At 44.2% G+C, this 15,619-nt stretch overlaps 1 protein-coding gene across 1 annotated transcript in view; it reads left to right on the top strand.

Moving 5' to 3' along the window:
• Positions 1-15,619, top strand: part of CACNA1E (calcium voltage-gated channel subunit alpha1 E) — a 1,292,345-nt gene that overhangs the window by 596,160 nt on the left and 680,566 nt on the right. The window contains exon 7 of the mRNA XM_078643465.1: positions 10,743-10,858. Coding sequence (XP_078499591.1) covers positions 10,743-10,858 — 116 coding nt within the window. The remainder of the gene's footprint in view (positions 1-10,742; positions 10,859-15,619) is intronic.

Below are 15,619 nucleotides of genomic sequence, written 5' to 3'. Positions count from 1 at the left end.
ACAGAGGAGGATTATCTGGTGTTGCATAGATTTTTCCAAAATGTGCAACCCAGGTAGGACCAGTAATGTTACAATTAATTTCGGTCAAGTTGGAACCAATAGATCTTATCACCTTTACCTCCTTCCAGAACCCAGTGGTATCTTTCAGGTCAGCAGATCGTGCCAGGGAATCCCAGTGGGTTTTAAGTAATTCATTTGATCTGGTGCGTAGGGCACGCTTGTACTCTGCTCTAAGCAACCTTACACGTGGTATATCCCTCGGTTCGGTTTTTAAGGCAGCTCTAAGCATCCTATTTGCTTTGGAGCATGGGGCATCAAACCATCTAGGCGTTTCCTCAGCCTTACTAGAGGCTGGTCTGGAAATCTCACCTTTAATTACAGAACAGAGTTCAGAAAATGATTTAATCACGTTAGCCCCATGGTCCTCAATAGTAAGACAATCTTCGATCAAAGTTGGGTATTTTTTACAAATTTCTGCCAGGATTCCCTTATTGTCTGCTCCCTTCCAGATTACCCTCAATTTGTCTGTCGAGACTTCCAAATCCCTTGCGCCTATTTCATGTCTTGGACACTTACCCCTCGGCAATGATAAGTGGATGGCAATTGGATAATGATCACTGTAAATTTTGCACACTACTTCTGCCCTTATTAATGCCTTGGCGACAGCTGGTGAGACAAAAACATAATCAATTGTTGTGCCTCCCCCGTGTCCAATAAAGGTAGGAAATGGGGATACTCGGTTTTCCATACCTACATATTCCATGCAATTAACAAGTTCACTAGTAACAAGAAAATTTAACAGTTCTATACCTCTTTTACATGGGGGATTTCTTAAATGTACATGTGCATTAAAATCCCCCCTAAACAAATGCCATCAAATTTCCCATGTACCTGTCCATCCATAATTTCATTGATAAAATCAAATAAAAGAATAAAATTTGGGTTAGGCTGGGACAAAAAATCATTGTTATAGAAATTGATTAAACACAGTTTTATCCTCTGAGTATATGAGAGTGCCATGAAACTAGAACAATTAGTTTGTAGTTTGTCAATTGTTACTTCTGCAGAAATTTTTATCCAAATGGACAATCCTCCACTAGGGCGACCAGACAGAGGGGCCGAAGCAGTCCTATTGTGGCAACTATACCCCTCGAACAGCAAGTCCTCAACACACCAAGTTTCTTGAAACATTAATATATCGTAACAGTTGACACAGTTCCTCCATGAAGGGATTCCCATCTTGGTTTTCAGACCCGCAATGTTCCAACTGAGAATTTTTAGATTATTATTATTCCTCAGACAAGGACCCTGATTAATTCTTGAGGCGGATTTAGTTGTGACATGCCCCTGTTGGTTGCATAATGTACTTGGTGGAGAGATCTCCAATGTTAACGGGGCCGCCTCTGGAGGTGTTTCCACTAGCTGGACTGCCTCGAGGCACACAGAAGGCAATTTGGTGCTTTCGGAGGGCAGTCAGTCCAATGTGTCCAGGTCCTGAAATATTCCAAACCTATTATGTAATGGAAAAACTGGTGGGGGTTGCATCATCTTGTGGGGAGGGCGATAGAAATATTTTAATGGTAGAGGGGTCACCACAGTAGATGGACCATGTCGACCAGAGTTGTTGTTCAGCAAGAATTTTGCAGTGCCCGGGTTTCTAAAGTTAATTACAATACAGTCCCCATTGATGTTTTTGAAAAGAGGACCAATCCAAGTTACTCGCCGTGTGGTTATAATCTCTTTTGAAATATCATAACCCACCCCCTTATGTTTTGTTAACCAATCTATACACTTATTGTGCAATTGAACCCATGATTCTCCCTGACCTTCCCTAAGCGGTGGGATACCAGCTAGAACTAAAATATAAGGACAAGCCTCAGGTGGAAGGTGTAAGGTAGGGCCTTGATGTTTTATAGGCCTAGTGTCCTCATGCGAGATCTTTTTATCGCGCTGGCTGGGATTAACAGGACCCTTCTGTGTTAAAGTTGTCTGCATCGCTGTGTTACTCTTTTTGTTAGAATTAATTAATGGTCCGCTTGCAGCGTTAGCAGAAACAGAGGGTTTGGACGAAGTGACAGGTCCGCGTGTAGAATTGCGTGGAAGTAAGGGGGTGACAGTTAGAGGGTCAGGCGGGTTATTGCCTGTTGTGCCTTTACTTTTAGTCACCTTGGGTGTAACAGACTGCGTTGGATTAATGGTATCCTGCTGTTCCACAGCCCTGATAATGCCATGGTCACTGTTAGTGAGAACACGGGTAGTGGATTCGAGGTCTTTTAGCAGACGTTCTACTTTCATTTTGTCCAAATTCGCTATACCTTTTCTCTTGGCATCCTCATTTTTAATTAGGTTCTCCAATTTGTCAAGTCTTTTAAAAATATTATTAAATTGTTTAATCATTTGACCTTCCAGGTTATTAAAAATAGTATCTGCGATAGTCTCAATAAGGTTCCCCTCAGACTTGGAATAATGACTGGATTTGTCAGTTCCTTTGGGGGATTCAGTCTGGGTGGAAATAGATATGTAATTTGACCCGTCGTTATTTATAACGACGACGTCACCCAGATGCGGTTTTTCCTGTGTAGGTACTATATGTTGAACCAGCTTCTGTCTCTTCCCCTTATTCCACATGCTTTGTGGGGTTGGTTGGTTTACAATCCTTGATGGCTGCTTCCGTTTGTTGTGGGTTAATTTAACAGGGCCCCTCTTTCTCTTGGCTACGACTTTATCAGATGCCTTATTGGTAGTCTCAGTGGGTGGTGTTGCCGAGGCAAGGCCAAGAGCTACATCTGGTGCTATGTACGTAACAGTGTCATCATCGTCTAAGACAATTGGTACATCAACAGCAAGATGCGAGGGTTTTACCACAGTTACTTCAGGATTTATATGGGTGTTGCCATTGAGACTGCTCATGGTATGTGGTTGGTTACTGCTCAAGGGACCCATGGAGAATCTCCTTTCAGTCTCAACAATCTCATTGAATGCGGTATCTATCAATGCCTCAAACGACGTTAGCAATGATACAGGGGACTCTATGTCCTGAGTAAGGGTGTCAACATTATTACTTGCAACGGTACAATCAGCCATTGTATCAACCTGTTAGGGGACTGACCTTATAGAAGAATGTTAGAGGGGTGGCCCGCCCGACCACTGTTGACCTCTGAGGGCCTCAGAGGGCCCGCCCTTTGCCCGGGCTTAGCCCCGGGCGTCCCGCTCGCGTCCCGCGACGCGGGGGCTCTCCTCCCTTTGAAGGGCTCTGGCGCCCTCAGCAGCGCGACCCGCGTCACTGCGTACGCGCCGCCTCTGCAGCGCGACCCGCGTCACTGCGTACGCGCCGCCGCGAGGCCTGCCGGGATTTGTGGTCTCCCGGAGCGGCGGCGCAGAGTCCGGTGCCCTGGGACTCTTGGCAGTGGCGGCGGAGATGGCGGCGTTCCCTCGAGCCTGCTGGCTGCTGCTGGCTGCTTACTGATTCGTGGCGGTGGCGGCAATCAGGTGCGTAGCGTTTCGTTTCCCCCCGCTCTGCCGGGGCTCTCCTCCCTTTGAAGGGCTCTGGCGCCCTCAGCAGCGAGACCTGCGTCACTGCGTACGCGCCGCCGCGAGGCCTGCCGGGATTTGTGGTCTCCCGGAGCGGCGGCGCGGAGTCCGGTGCCCTGGGACTCTTGGCAGTGGCGGCGGAGATGGCGGCGTTCCCTTGAGCCTGCTGGCTGCTGCTGGCTGCTTACTGACTCGTGGCGGTGGCGGCAATCAGGTGCGTAGCGTTTCGTTTTTCCTCTTTTCTTTTCATAATTGTCACACAGGAAGTTTATTCGCTCGAAGTCGAATGTTCGCCGTTTGCCCCATGTACCTGTTTCCATAATGTGTGCATGTCCACCTGTGAGTGTGGGACTCTCAATGCTGGGGACAGGAGTTGGGTGAGTGGAGCAGAGTGGTGCTCCAGATGTGTTTGGCGTCTCTGGTCGTTTCACTAGTTGAGAGACCTAGGACCGAGCTGGCCCCCGGATCTCTCACAATCTCGTTGGGCCTCTATGCACCATTATTGGGTGTGCTGCTGCGTGCAGGCGTATGTCAAGTGGTCAAGCTGCTCTGGGCTGCCCTCTAGTCTTTCATGCCTGTTGGAGCATTGCCCCGCATACCACAACTGCCCCCGGTTCAGACTCGGAGCACAGACGTGTGGATATCCCTGCACCTCACACGCACTACTTTGTATGGGCCTGGGCCCGAACTGACCCTTGTGCCCCTGTCTCGTGCCTCTGCAGCAAATCTTAGGCCTCGTCTAGCCCCGGCGTCCCATTCTGGCACCAACAATTGCCTTCAAAATCCTGGCACCCTCCACATCTGTACACGCTACAAGTAACTTGAGACCTTACCAGAGACTACTGCAAGGCCCTGCACACAAGCAGATTTACTCTGCTTATTGCACGGTATGACTTAATCCTCCCAGTGCCTCACATGTGGTCCACAGACTGTGGTACCAGCAATTAACAAGGGACGCCAGATGCTTGACTTCAACTGCTAAATCATTACAGCAGCCATTTAGCACCTTTGTGTAACGTTCTACCTGTCTGTTCCTCTTCAGAAGCCTGTAGGGTCCTTTTTACACCTATAGGTAAGATTCCAACATTGGCAAATGTATTTTGTTGAACCGGATGCCGCTACTTGTGATTCTTTTTCACACAATCTGTATCTCATAGCCTTCCAACTGAACAATGTTTTCTTCAAGTGTGTAAATCCTTAGCTCCTCGTCGATCTTCATAGGCAGCCCTCTGCTTTTAGTCTAGGGTGCCATATTGACTGTTTGTGTACCACCCCACTATTTAGGACCCTCTAAAAGAACGTCTATGGGTACATATAACTGGGTGGATAACCTTGTGCTCTTTAAGGTCCTCATCTACTATTTACTGTGCTTTGAAAGTTGATACAATTGAATATGTAATGAAAAATGTGCTGTAAAATTCACAATTTTGTTCTGTCGTTTTCCAAACCCCCCTAGTAGCAGTTGGGCTCGCTCTCTGCGCTCGCTATGCGCCGGACGGCGGCTGGTCTGCCAAAATTTGCCAGGGCTGCTTTCAGTTCCCAGTCCGGCCCTGGTTGTAAAGGTTGTTTACCGTCCTCTACAGTGCTTCCTTATCTCATCCCCTCAATGTCTGGGACATCTACACTTTCGGAGTTTGTTTTGGGAAAAAAGTAAAACTTTGTAAAGCTTTGACTGGAGACGTCCAGCAGACTTTAAAACTTCAAAAACATTAACAGGAACCACTGTGACGGTGGTTCCTGCCATTGTTTAGAGTTTTCCGCATGTATGGCAGACAACTCTAAATTTGGCAGCCACGGGTGTTGTTGGTATGGTGGGAGTAAAGTACTCAGTCATACTGATGGACTTATCACCGCTCACCACACTCTATCTAAATTAGCCCTATAGTCAATGAATCTGTCAAGAATGGGACTTCCTCCTCACCTAGAGCCATTCCAAATCACACATATCTGGATCTACAATGGGTCAATATTACATGCAAAATGGTAGATATATTTGTACCCTATCAGATTTTCATCATTGATGTAGGCCGCTACATGGTGTAATATCAAATAGATTGCTTGGGAAGGACAGCCTAAACCCCGTGGGTTATAGTAAATCATGATTATTAGAAAATATTGCAGGCCAAATTTGCCTCAAATAAACATTCCTTTACTCCATTTTGGATAATATCCTGGAAGGTAATTTCTTACTCACATCTAAGTTCTATGATATGGCACTCTTTTTTTGACACACTTACTTTCACTGACACATTACACCAATACATGACAAGGTCCTTCGGCATTCACATCCCTGCAGACAGGAGGCAGGATAAAATAGATGGATGGAGGCAAAGAAATGGCTATGTGATTGAAGGATGAGGAACGCAGAGGATTTTGACCATTCTACGACCACAAAACCCTACCTATTTCCTCGTTGGAAGATGTCAGTACCATGAGTTATGAATACAAAAATGTTTGGTCGATAATTCAGCTTTGTTGGAGTGTTATTCCGAAAGGGCTGGGACTCCCAGTGGTGAAGCAGTGTACATCATGTTCTGTGAGAATACACATTTCTGCTGTATTGCCTTCAGACAAGAGCCATAGATACATCCCTGATTGGCTGGGGAGCCCATCACAATGGCAATTTTATCAGGGGGCTATGAAGTAGTGAGAAAGTCCCATTGCGTATAAAAATCTGGGAATGGACTGCTATACAAGTACCAGTGGCTGCTTGACTTCTGCTAATGGAGTAAAGTTTGAGTATGCATATGAGGTGTTAGCTCAAAATATATGTGAAGTAATGAAACTGGGTTTAGATCATTAACAAAGAAACTGTCATGTCAGCAGCACATCTAGCTAAAGTGTATAGTGTGAGATCAAATGCACTGAGTTCAAAGTTGACACCACACACCACAGACAGGACATTCATCCAAAGGATTTTAGAACAGATTTTGTCAGAGACAGAGTTGTTTTGGTGACCTCTTTGATACCGGTACAAATAAAAAATGATCACTTTTCGGTTCTTGGATCTATTCAGCCTCACTTGAGTTGCTTTCAAAAGCTGCTTCTAAGTTCTATCTTGCCCAGTCAATTGCTCTGCTTTGGGCTTACCTGCCTCTACATGTCACTACTGTATAAGATCATTTCATTGTGCATTAAACACCAGAGATTTAACATCAGAAGCCATTTGTTCCTTTGTTAAAACCTTGTTCACAATGTCCAGCTAGTGCTCTCAGATCTTGGCCTGCCTTTTTTAGAAGTACATCCAGATTTAATACATCCAGATTTCAGTAGATCAATTTAGAGGATAAGCCTTCTCCACACTGTAACTATTCACCCTTGTATATCAGTGGTGTACCACACATTGTTAACAGGTTTTTCTCTAACTAGTGCCTATGTCTAGTGCCTACGTCCTAATACATGAAATGGCATACTCTATGCAGCATTACCTTCATGCGTGATCTTGGTCATTGTCCAATTTTATACTCTAATGTAATAAGTACTATGTGGCATTACACTGTCCACTTTGTCTGGGGTTCTGGATTATGCTGATCTTTTAATATTTCAGCAATTTATGAACTAGGCACGTTTAATGTGTAATATTTGAACTAGTTGGTTGAATCGGTTTTTAAAATAGGATGTAGATTATTCGACATATGCCGTGGACACAATAGTTACCTCTATTTTAAGCTATTTTGTGACTGTTAACTGCAAGTTTTTTCTAACACTCTCAGTATAATAAGTACTGGACTTTATGATTGCATGTTCTTGTACGTATACACGTCAATTTTAATATTTTATCTGTTATTTTTATGTACACTTTGATGGTTATGGCAAAAAGTAAAAAAACTTACCATGATATTAAATTATTTTGAAGACCCTTCCCATGGCCAGTTAAGCAAGCTAGTATGTAGAAATCCACCAATATTTCACAGACTACAGAGACTATGGTGGAACTGCTACTCGCCCTGGGTAAAATGTGGGGCAAAAAATAGTAATAGCTGTGAAAGATTTTCTTCTTAAGTAGATTAAAAGCCACCAAACAATATACAACGTCCTAGAAATTTTTAAGAAACAAAAACATACGGAATTTTCAGGGAGTCAGATAAGCACAATCAGTTTAGTAACTCTGCATCAGAACTTTAAAAAAAAAACGAAGCAAATAAGGAAATCAGAAATAATGAAAAAATGTAAACAAATTGGAAGTATTTATATTTTAGACTACCTCGTAGTTGCTTTTACTACGCTGTATTAAACACACCTTGCAAAATAACATTAAATACATGATAATTAAACAAAGTACCCATTCCTCAATCAGTTGTAAAGCCGAACAATGATAATCACGTGTTCTTCCCTAACCTTGGTATGGTAAAATTAAAATTATTCACAATTCTGAGAAACGTACGTCTTCATACAACAGGGATCATCAGCAAACTCCATAGAATTGCACAGTAGAAGTACTCATCTAAAAGTGGAGGAAGAATGTTGCCTTTTCAGGGAATGCACTTTATACCTACCCTCTACAAGAAGAAAACATAACACCCTCCTCCAGGTACTCAAGTAGGCACAACTCTCCAAAGCCTGAAAAGGTAAAAAAAGAAACAAATACAAGGAAAATCAGAAAATAAAGAGGGGAAGGGTGTTTTTTTTTGGGGGGGGGGTCATCCCAAATTTTCCCTTTCTGTTAAACAAAAATGCTTTGCTTCAAAACAATTGAAGTACAGTGCTTATTTTGAGCAGGTGCTTTCAGGTGCTCAGCACCGGCACTTCTTTCACAGGGCCGGGGCTACAATTTATGACTCTGCAGGTGGTGGTCTCAACATTAATTCTTCAAATTAAAAATAAAAATAATAACATACATTGCATGGGGACTGGCTGGTAAATGTTCATAGACAGGCAACATACGCCTGTCTAGGCAGGCATGATTGTGTTTCACCACGTTAGTGATGATGTCATCACGCCGATCACAAATACTAGAAGTCATCGGCAAACTATGTCTTGCATTCTATTCCCCGAGTCTGCTGCACCCTGCCACTGCCTGAGCTTAATCTTCCATTGGATGATTGTAGCTGGGGGCTGGCTCATGACGGAGTTGAGGCAAGGAAGCTGCTAGAGTGCATTTGGAACTTGGGAGTGAGGGCTCCTGAGGAAGAATAAACGAAAGTAAGTGTGGACTTTCCACTTGCTGTGTAGCCAAAGTAGCATATCCTACAGCCCTGCATTGCTGCTATCCTCAACATGCTCGATGCGGCTGTGGCCCAACACAACTTTGTGCGCCATAGTGTCACCTGTAGAATCTATGCGCAGCACCCCAGCATGGTAATGCTGAGCGTGCGTGAGTCCAGTAGTCACCACAGCCATACTTACCGGCATTGGGAGCATTACGGCTGAGATAATGCCTGTGCTGAAAGGGCAGGCAGGGTCACAGCAAGCTGAGCAGTGGATGCGGATGTCGTCGCCATCCTTGGACCTACTAATTACGGGCAGCACTAGTAGTGACATCACATGTTGTGCTCGAGCAGCTACCTGTTTTGCAAATAACCCAGTTATACTGCACTGATTAATATATGCAAAAAAAGCATTTTCATTTTGTGTACATTTTGTTTTTGCACTCAGTGTAGGTAAGAAAGTAAAACACATGTCATCTTCCTCTTCTTTAGGAAAGACAACAGGAAAATGCAGAGTTCAAAATAGCTGGGACATGTACAGGCTGATGACAGGGGTCACAGGCAGCAGCAGTGTTATAGATGAGAGAGAGCAAGAGTAAAGAGGAGAAAGAAACAACAGGAGAGGAGAGAGATAAGATGGAGCTAAGTAGAAGAAAAGGAGAGCAAATCAGATACAAAGAGAAAGCAGCTATGATGTGAAGAAGAGAGCATTAAGAAGAGAGAAGATAGAATGAAAGGATGGAGAGGACAGGATAGAGGAAAAAAGCAGACAAATTATAAAATGGAGACACAGCTAATCACTGCTAGAAGAGTGATAGTAAAGAGCCAAGATAGAGGGGAGAGAGATCAGAGCATGGATAACAGTGAAGAGGAAAAAGGGCAGGGGTAGAATGAATAGAGGGCACATCAGAAATGCAGGGAATGAAGTAACACACCAGGTGTAACAAAGATGATAGGAAACAATTAGAGAGGTGAGAGGATAGACTCTTAGAGCAAAGACTTAGGGGACAGGCAACAGATCAAGGTTAGAAGATAGAGACTGAGGCAGTGAGAGTGTTGAAAGTGGGGCTCACCTGAGGAAGAAGTGAGCTGCGGCCTCCTTGGCAAAATCTTCAGCACCTGCACTTCTTTTTTAAACAAATTAAAGACTGCAACCAAACTCTTGAAAACCGGAAAATGCCCAGGAAAAGAAAACCTAGCAAGGAAAACCAAAACATAAAAAAGTATAAAAAAAATACCTTTTTTAAAGAACCCACCCCGAAATATCTCTCTTGGCCCAAAAAAGCACTTCTACAGCTCTGCTTCAGAATTGTATTCTGGTAACATGTTTAAACTCCATGACACCAACTTGTATACAAATTACAAAAAAAACTAACACTATCACCTTAATGCCAGAAACATGTAGCCAATTTAGCTCTAGAATTGAAGAAAATATAGTTAATAGGTAACTATATTAAAACAAAGGAGTCTTATCTGCAGCACACCGATGTGGAGCTTCAGCCCTGCAATCCTTCAGCAACTTTTAACATCAAAAAAGATTTAGGATTTATACATATGAGAAAAAAGGTTGCTAGAAGGCACAAAGAAAGAATCATTTTCCATTGACACAAATGTACATATGTTATTGATGAAACTAACGGGTATATGATCACAAGCTCTCCTACATAGTGGTCTTCCACCTTCAGGATCTGCCTTTCAATGTCACATTGGGCCAGGGGATATGAAACTTGTCCGACGTCTTTTCTACACATTTATGGCTTCCATTGTCACTCAAAATTGAGCTGTGTTTATATATAGTAGGAGGGGGTTTACTGTTGAACCAAAAATGTAAACAAATAGTTATATGGTGCCAAGTGGCTGTTCTGGTGAAACCTGTGACTGCTCATATATTCACATTAAAAAAGTTTGCAGCACACCCCCTGGTGGTTCCTGAATGACCAATGTTTCCTGCACCCTTCATCTCTCAGAGATATCTTTGTATAAACATTCAGCTTACCATACCACACCACATGTTCTCCCCTTTCTTCCAAGGGTAAAGCTGATGTCTGTTTTTATTTCCTGTAGAGAATTTGCCAAAGAAAGAGAGAGAGTGGAGAACCGCCGCGCCTTCATGAAACTACGCAGACAGCAGCAAATTGAGAGGGAGCTCAATGGATACAGGGCCTGGATTGACAAAGCAGGTGAGCATGGAAGGGATCAAAGATGTAGCAGTGAAGTGTGGTGGGCGGTTACTAGGTACAGCCAATACATTGCTGGTAGGACTGTGGTTGGAGGAGAAGAGCCAGAGGATATACCTCTTTTTTGAGACCTGGAGATAAAATGAGCAGATACATAGACTTATGTGACTTCACATAAACAACAGCACTGTCCGCGTCTGCATTTAGATATATATATACGCTTGTACATCTTTCAAATACAGGGAATATTATTAAGAGTATTTTTCTGTTTCGCGTGTGTGGTAGGCTGGCTCAGATTTAATCTGTATGCTTATTGTTGTGAGGCGCACCTCGAAGATCTCTCATATACCACACGGGTTTGCTGCTTTGCCCAACGTTACACTCACCTTTCGCTATGCAAGGATGTTAAGAACCGCTATTAAACTATACTGTGTTGAATTTCCGGTCCACATTTGTATTATTTTCACACATGATCTGTTATTTCGATTATTATTAGAACATACTTGGTACTTCCGGACATAGGCCTGTTTTTTGATGGGTGCCCTTTCCAGAAATACCGGAATACTGTTGTGGCAAGTGACTGTGTTGGCTAGTTCACTCAAAGTTTGGCATGCTTTTTGATGCACCTTCGTCTTCCATAAGTGGTCCTTGGTGTTTCATCAGCTGCTGTCCTTACTGGTGTCCAACCTTTACAATGCAAATTTTACCACGCAGTGCCTTTACGACGCAACTTTTACAACGCAAACCATTACAACGCATTGCGCTGGGGGGCGCTCTAGGATAGGGAATATATTTAATTTACTATCCAACACCTTCCCTACTATCCACGGGGACTGGAGTTGGAATAGTAAATTAAATAAATCACTATCCAGCGCCTAAAAGCACTATGCGTTGTAATGGTATTGGTTGTAAATACCGCGTTGTAGAGGCATGCGCTGTAAAAGAATGCGTTGTAACGTCATACATCCGTCTTTACTTGACGGGCTGATTATTGTTACGCATTTTTCACACTATGAGGCAGTACAGCAGGCAATAACTTGTCTTACAGTGTGTTCACTTGTTTCAGGTGTGATTAAGCAGATAGTGTAGTTCTCTGATAGGATTTGATCGCTAATTTAGTAAATAATTCTATATGTATATTTATACTTTAGGAAAATGGTACCCTTTCTCTCTCAATGTACTGATGAGGCCATAAAACCCACTTTGTGCGAAACGGGTCGAACTTCTAACAGAGGAGTTCCCTTAAAAATTAAACAATGCTACAAATACGTTTTTTCGCAAAGAGAAAGTAGAAAACGCAGATATTTTATTCCCTGCCAGACTACACTGAGCTACCCCAGGGTATATTCTGAACTAAATATTTATATAGACACCCACTGCCTTTTAAATGAATGTTAGACAAGGAACACAGCAGTTGCTTTAAACTCAAAAACTATTCATAAAACCTGAATATAAATGTTGATGAATAAATGTAACTCTTCATATTTATGTCTGTCTTGACCCTGCAGTGTGATAATTTCTCATCACATTTGTTTTGACTATGTTATCCATTAGTGCGTTTTGTCTGCTCCATCCTGGGCCACAAAGAAAGAAGTTTTAAAATAATAAGCAGACGCATGAAATATGTCATCCGAAAATATTAATTTCATCCTTGAATAATTATGTTATCTCTACATCCATCCCTATGGAGAACCCCCTTTTTTAATCTGCTAAGCAGGCCAATTGTGAAGAAGTGGTGAGGAATACAGATGAGATTTTTTAAGCAGCAACAGAAGTCATTGCCTTTGGTCCTCCTGTCCTCAGTATGGCCTAAATAAATAGAGGCGGTCATCCATGGCCTTCTCATGGAATACCAGTAAGCCTTAATGTCCAGACTTCTGCTGGTGAGCTAACACAGAATACTATGGTCACGAATCCCACAGACAGAGGGTTAAAAAAATTAGATGTTCTAAGGATGAAGATGTTTGCATCAAGGAGCGAGGCTCTCATGTCAGCAAATGCTACACACTTATATGCATGCTTTGGGAGAACTAGCAGTTAAAGCAGTGCCTTTTCTGCCTGAAAATCTGAGGGGGCCTGAGGTGTTACAAAACAGCACAAATGAATTCCACCAAACTATGCAAACGGGCCTTCAAATGGTAAGTACCGTGGCCCGCTCGAAGATTTCATCGGTTTTGTTGAGAAGTCGTATGTAGATTTGCTCTACAAGCTTTTCCTCAGATATGCAGGATCAGCTGTCGGATATGTTCTTAGAAAGGTAAAGTTTGTTTCGTGAGAAGACGAATGCAGAGCAAGAGTTATTTAAGCAGAGTCAGACCATAGTGAGTGTTCATTTTGACATCAACAGCTAAGAAATTTCTTGGTAATTATTGTTGTTATCTGATAGAATCCTTACCTTAGAATATTCTCAAGACTGAATTCGGAAAAGCACTACCTCTGGGTGCCAGTAGGTGGTGTCTATTGGCTCTTCATTGGTCTCGTCTGCACCATATGTGGTGTGCGCAATGCCTATGTAAGCGCCACCCCAGCATGCCGACAGCAGTTCTTTTCTTTCTGCACCATCAGTGCAATTCCAAAAGAGTTAATTCAGTCATATTTTGACTGCTTTTTCCAACTTTTTGTTGAACTCTTTTTAAGCGTTAGCTCCCAGATTGTTTTAGGAATGTCTTCTAAATAGCTTGTGGGTTTTAAATCTTGTGCAGCCTGTCACAGGCAAATGTCTGTGACAGACCCCCACCTGGTTTGTCTGGAGCCGGGTCACGACCCCAAGGCCTGCCAAGACTGCCATTCGATGAACCCTCAGGACAGTCCAGGAGCATGCCTTTGAGCTCCTGGTCGCTTGGCATCAGAAGACTTCGCTCCAGGTCCTAGTTGCATGGAAGTCCTGGGCCCACTCTCAGAGTTGCTCCTGAAGGTCATCGCTGAGGTCTCAATCTTCATTGGTAAGTCCCAGAAGAAGAAGGCCAAGAACTCAAAATGCTCTTCGACTTCACTGCGCTGGTCCAAGTCATAAGGCGAGACATAAAAATGACACACTTCCCCCACTTTCCCCACAGAGCCAGAATCTGGGTCTGCACTGAGCAGTCCTGAATTTCCTTGAGCCGCAGCCCTGAATTTCCCTGAGCCGGAGCAATACCTGCCCAATTGAGGAATTTTAAAAAGCTGTGCACCTCATAATTTGGCTAGCTGACTCCTCTGGAGCTCCTTCAGACCCCAGGGGTTCAGAAGGTGCCCTAACTGGATTTCTGGTGGCACGTTCACTCTCGGCGCCAGATGGGCCTTTTAGAACTGTTCCTGGAACCGGATCGGCTCCAGCTGCAGATCCACGACCTTTACCGAAGTCCAATCCAGTGTTGCTGTTCCTGGCCCCTATGCAGTGTCAACCCCATCTTCATTTCTGACTCTGATACAGTGCTGGATCAGCGTCGTCGATGTTGAATCCGGCACCATCCAGACCAAGACCCTCTGGGTCAGAGACAGTGCCTCACTTTTTTGATTGGCCCAGTGGAGAATACAGTTGACGCGGATCTGAGGATCCCTATGGATAACCTGACTTACTTGAGGAGCCCTTGGCCGAGGATAACTGGTACATGGAACTGGCTAATGCTAGAGGTATGGAAACCTCACCAACACTGGCGTGATCTCTCCTCCTTACGTGGCAATGGAGTGAGGGGCTTCATTTGAGATGGTGGTACTGAGCACGGTTGAGGTCCTGGACCTTACGCTGCCCTCGGTGGCAGTCACGACCAACATCTTGAGAGAGTAGCTGCCACAAAACCTGGAGTAACCCTCCGGGAACTTTTTTTCCCCTTCAATGAAGCCCTCACTAAAGTCCTGCTTGGTGCCTGGCCCAAGCCTTGCACAGGTACGCCTGTCATAGGACGATAGCCTTCCGCCATCGACCCGTTGCTGAGGATACAGCATTCCTCACCCAGCCCCCCCACCCAGAAGAGCCTGGTCATCCAGGCCTCCAAGCCCAAAGTTAACCCAGGCCTCCCACACTCCCAAATAGGAAATCCAAGAAACTGGACACATTTGGCAATAAGATTTTCTCTTCCACAGGCTTTGCACTGCGATTGATGAACACAACAGGCCTCTTGGGCTCAGTTTGGGACTTTGTTGCGCAAGTGCTTCCCAGGGTCTCAGAGGCGGCCCAAGCCATCCTGACCCAGGCAATTGCTGATAGCAGGGACGCAGCAAAGTTCACAGTACGCTATAGATGGGACACAGCAGACTCGCTAGGTGGAGCGATTGCTTCTTCAGTGGTACTTCTTCACCACTTCTAGCTGAGGTCGACTGGCTTCTTGGCGGATGTCCGTGTTTCTCTTATAGACATGCCCTTCAATGGTACTCGCCTGTTTGGTGATAAGTCAGATTTAGAGATTGAGCAATTTAAGGACAGCAGAGCCATCACCTGGTTATTAGTATTCTCCATGGCCCTATGCCAGCCCCATTCTGCCTTCCGTCCCTTTGTGGTCACAGTAGGTGCTATCAGCTGTGTCCTTTTCCACCCAGCCACCATGGCCAACAGGTTCCCCCGTCCTTTCATGGCTGCGGACGCGGCTCCCATAAGTCTTGTGGTACCAAAGCCAGAGATCTGCCAAATCTGCCCCCCCTGTCAACTGCAGCCTTCAAACCCCTTTCATTTGTTATCACAACATCACACGCAACCAATCGGCAGCAGGATAAATCACCACCTGTTCCACTGGCTGTCCATCACTTTGTATAAATGGGTGCTCCAAATTGTTTAGCGAGGTTATGCCC

The sequence above is a fragment of the Lissotriton helveticus genome, chromosome 1_1 (genome assembly GCF_964261635.1).
Source record: "Lissotriton helveticus chromosome 1_1, aLisHel1.1, whole genome shotgun sequence".
Taxonomy (NCBI): domain Eukaryota; kingdom Metazoa; phylum Chordata; class Amphibia; order Caudata; family Salamandridae; genus Lissotriton; species Lissotriton helveticus.
The sequence above is the reverse complement of the archived record's forward strand: the minus strand, read 5'-3'. Positions and strand labels throughout refer to the sequence as shown.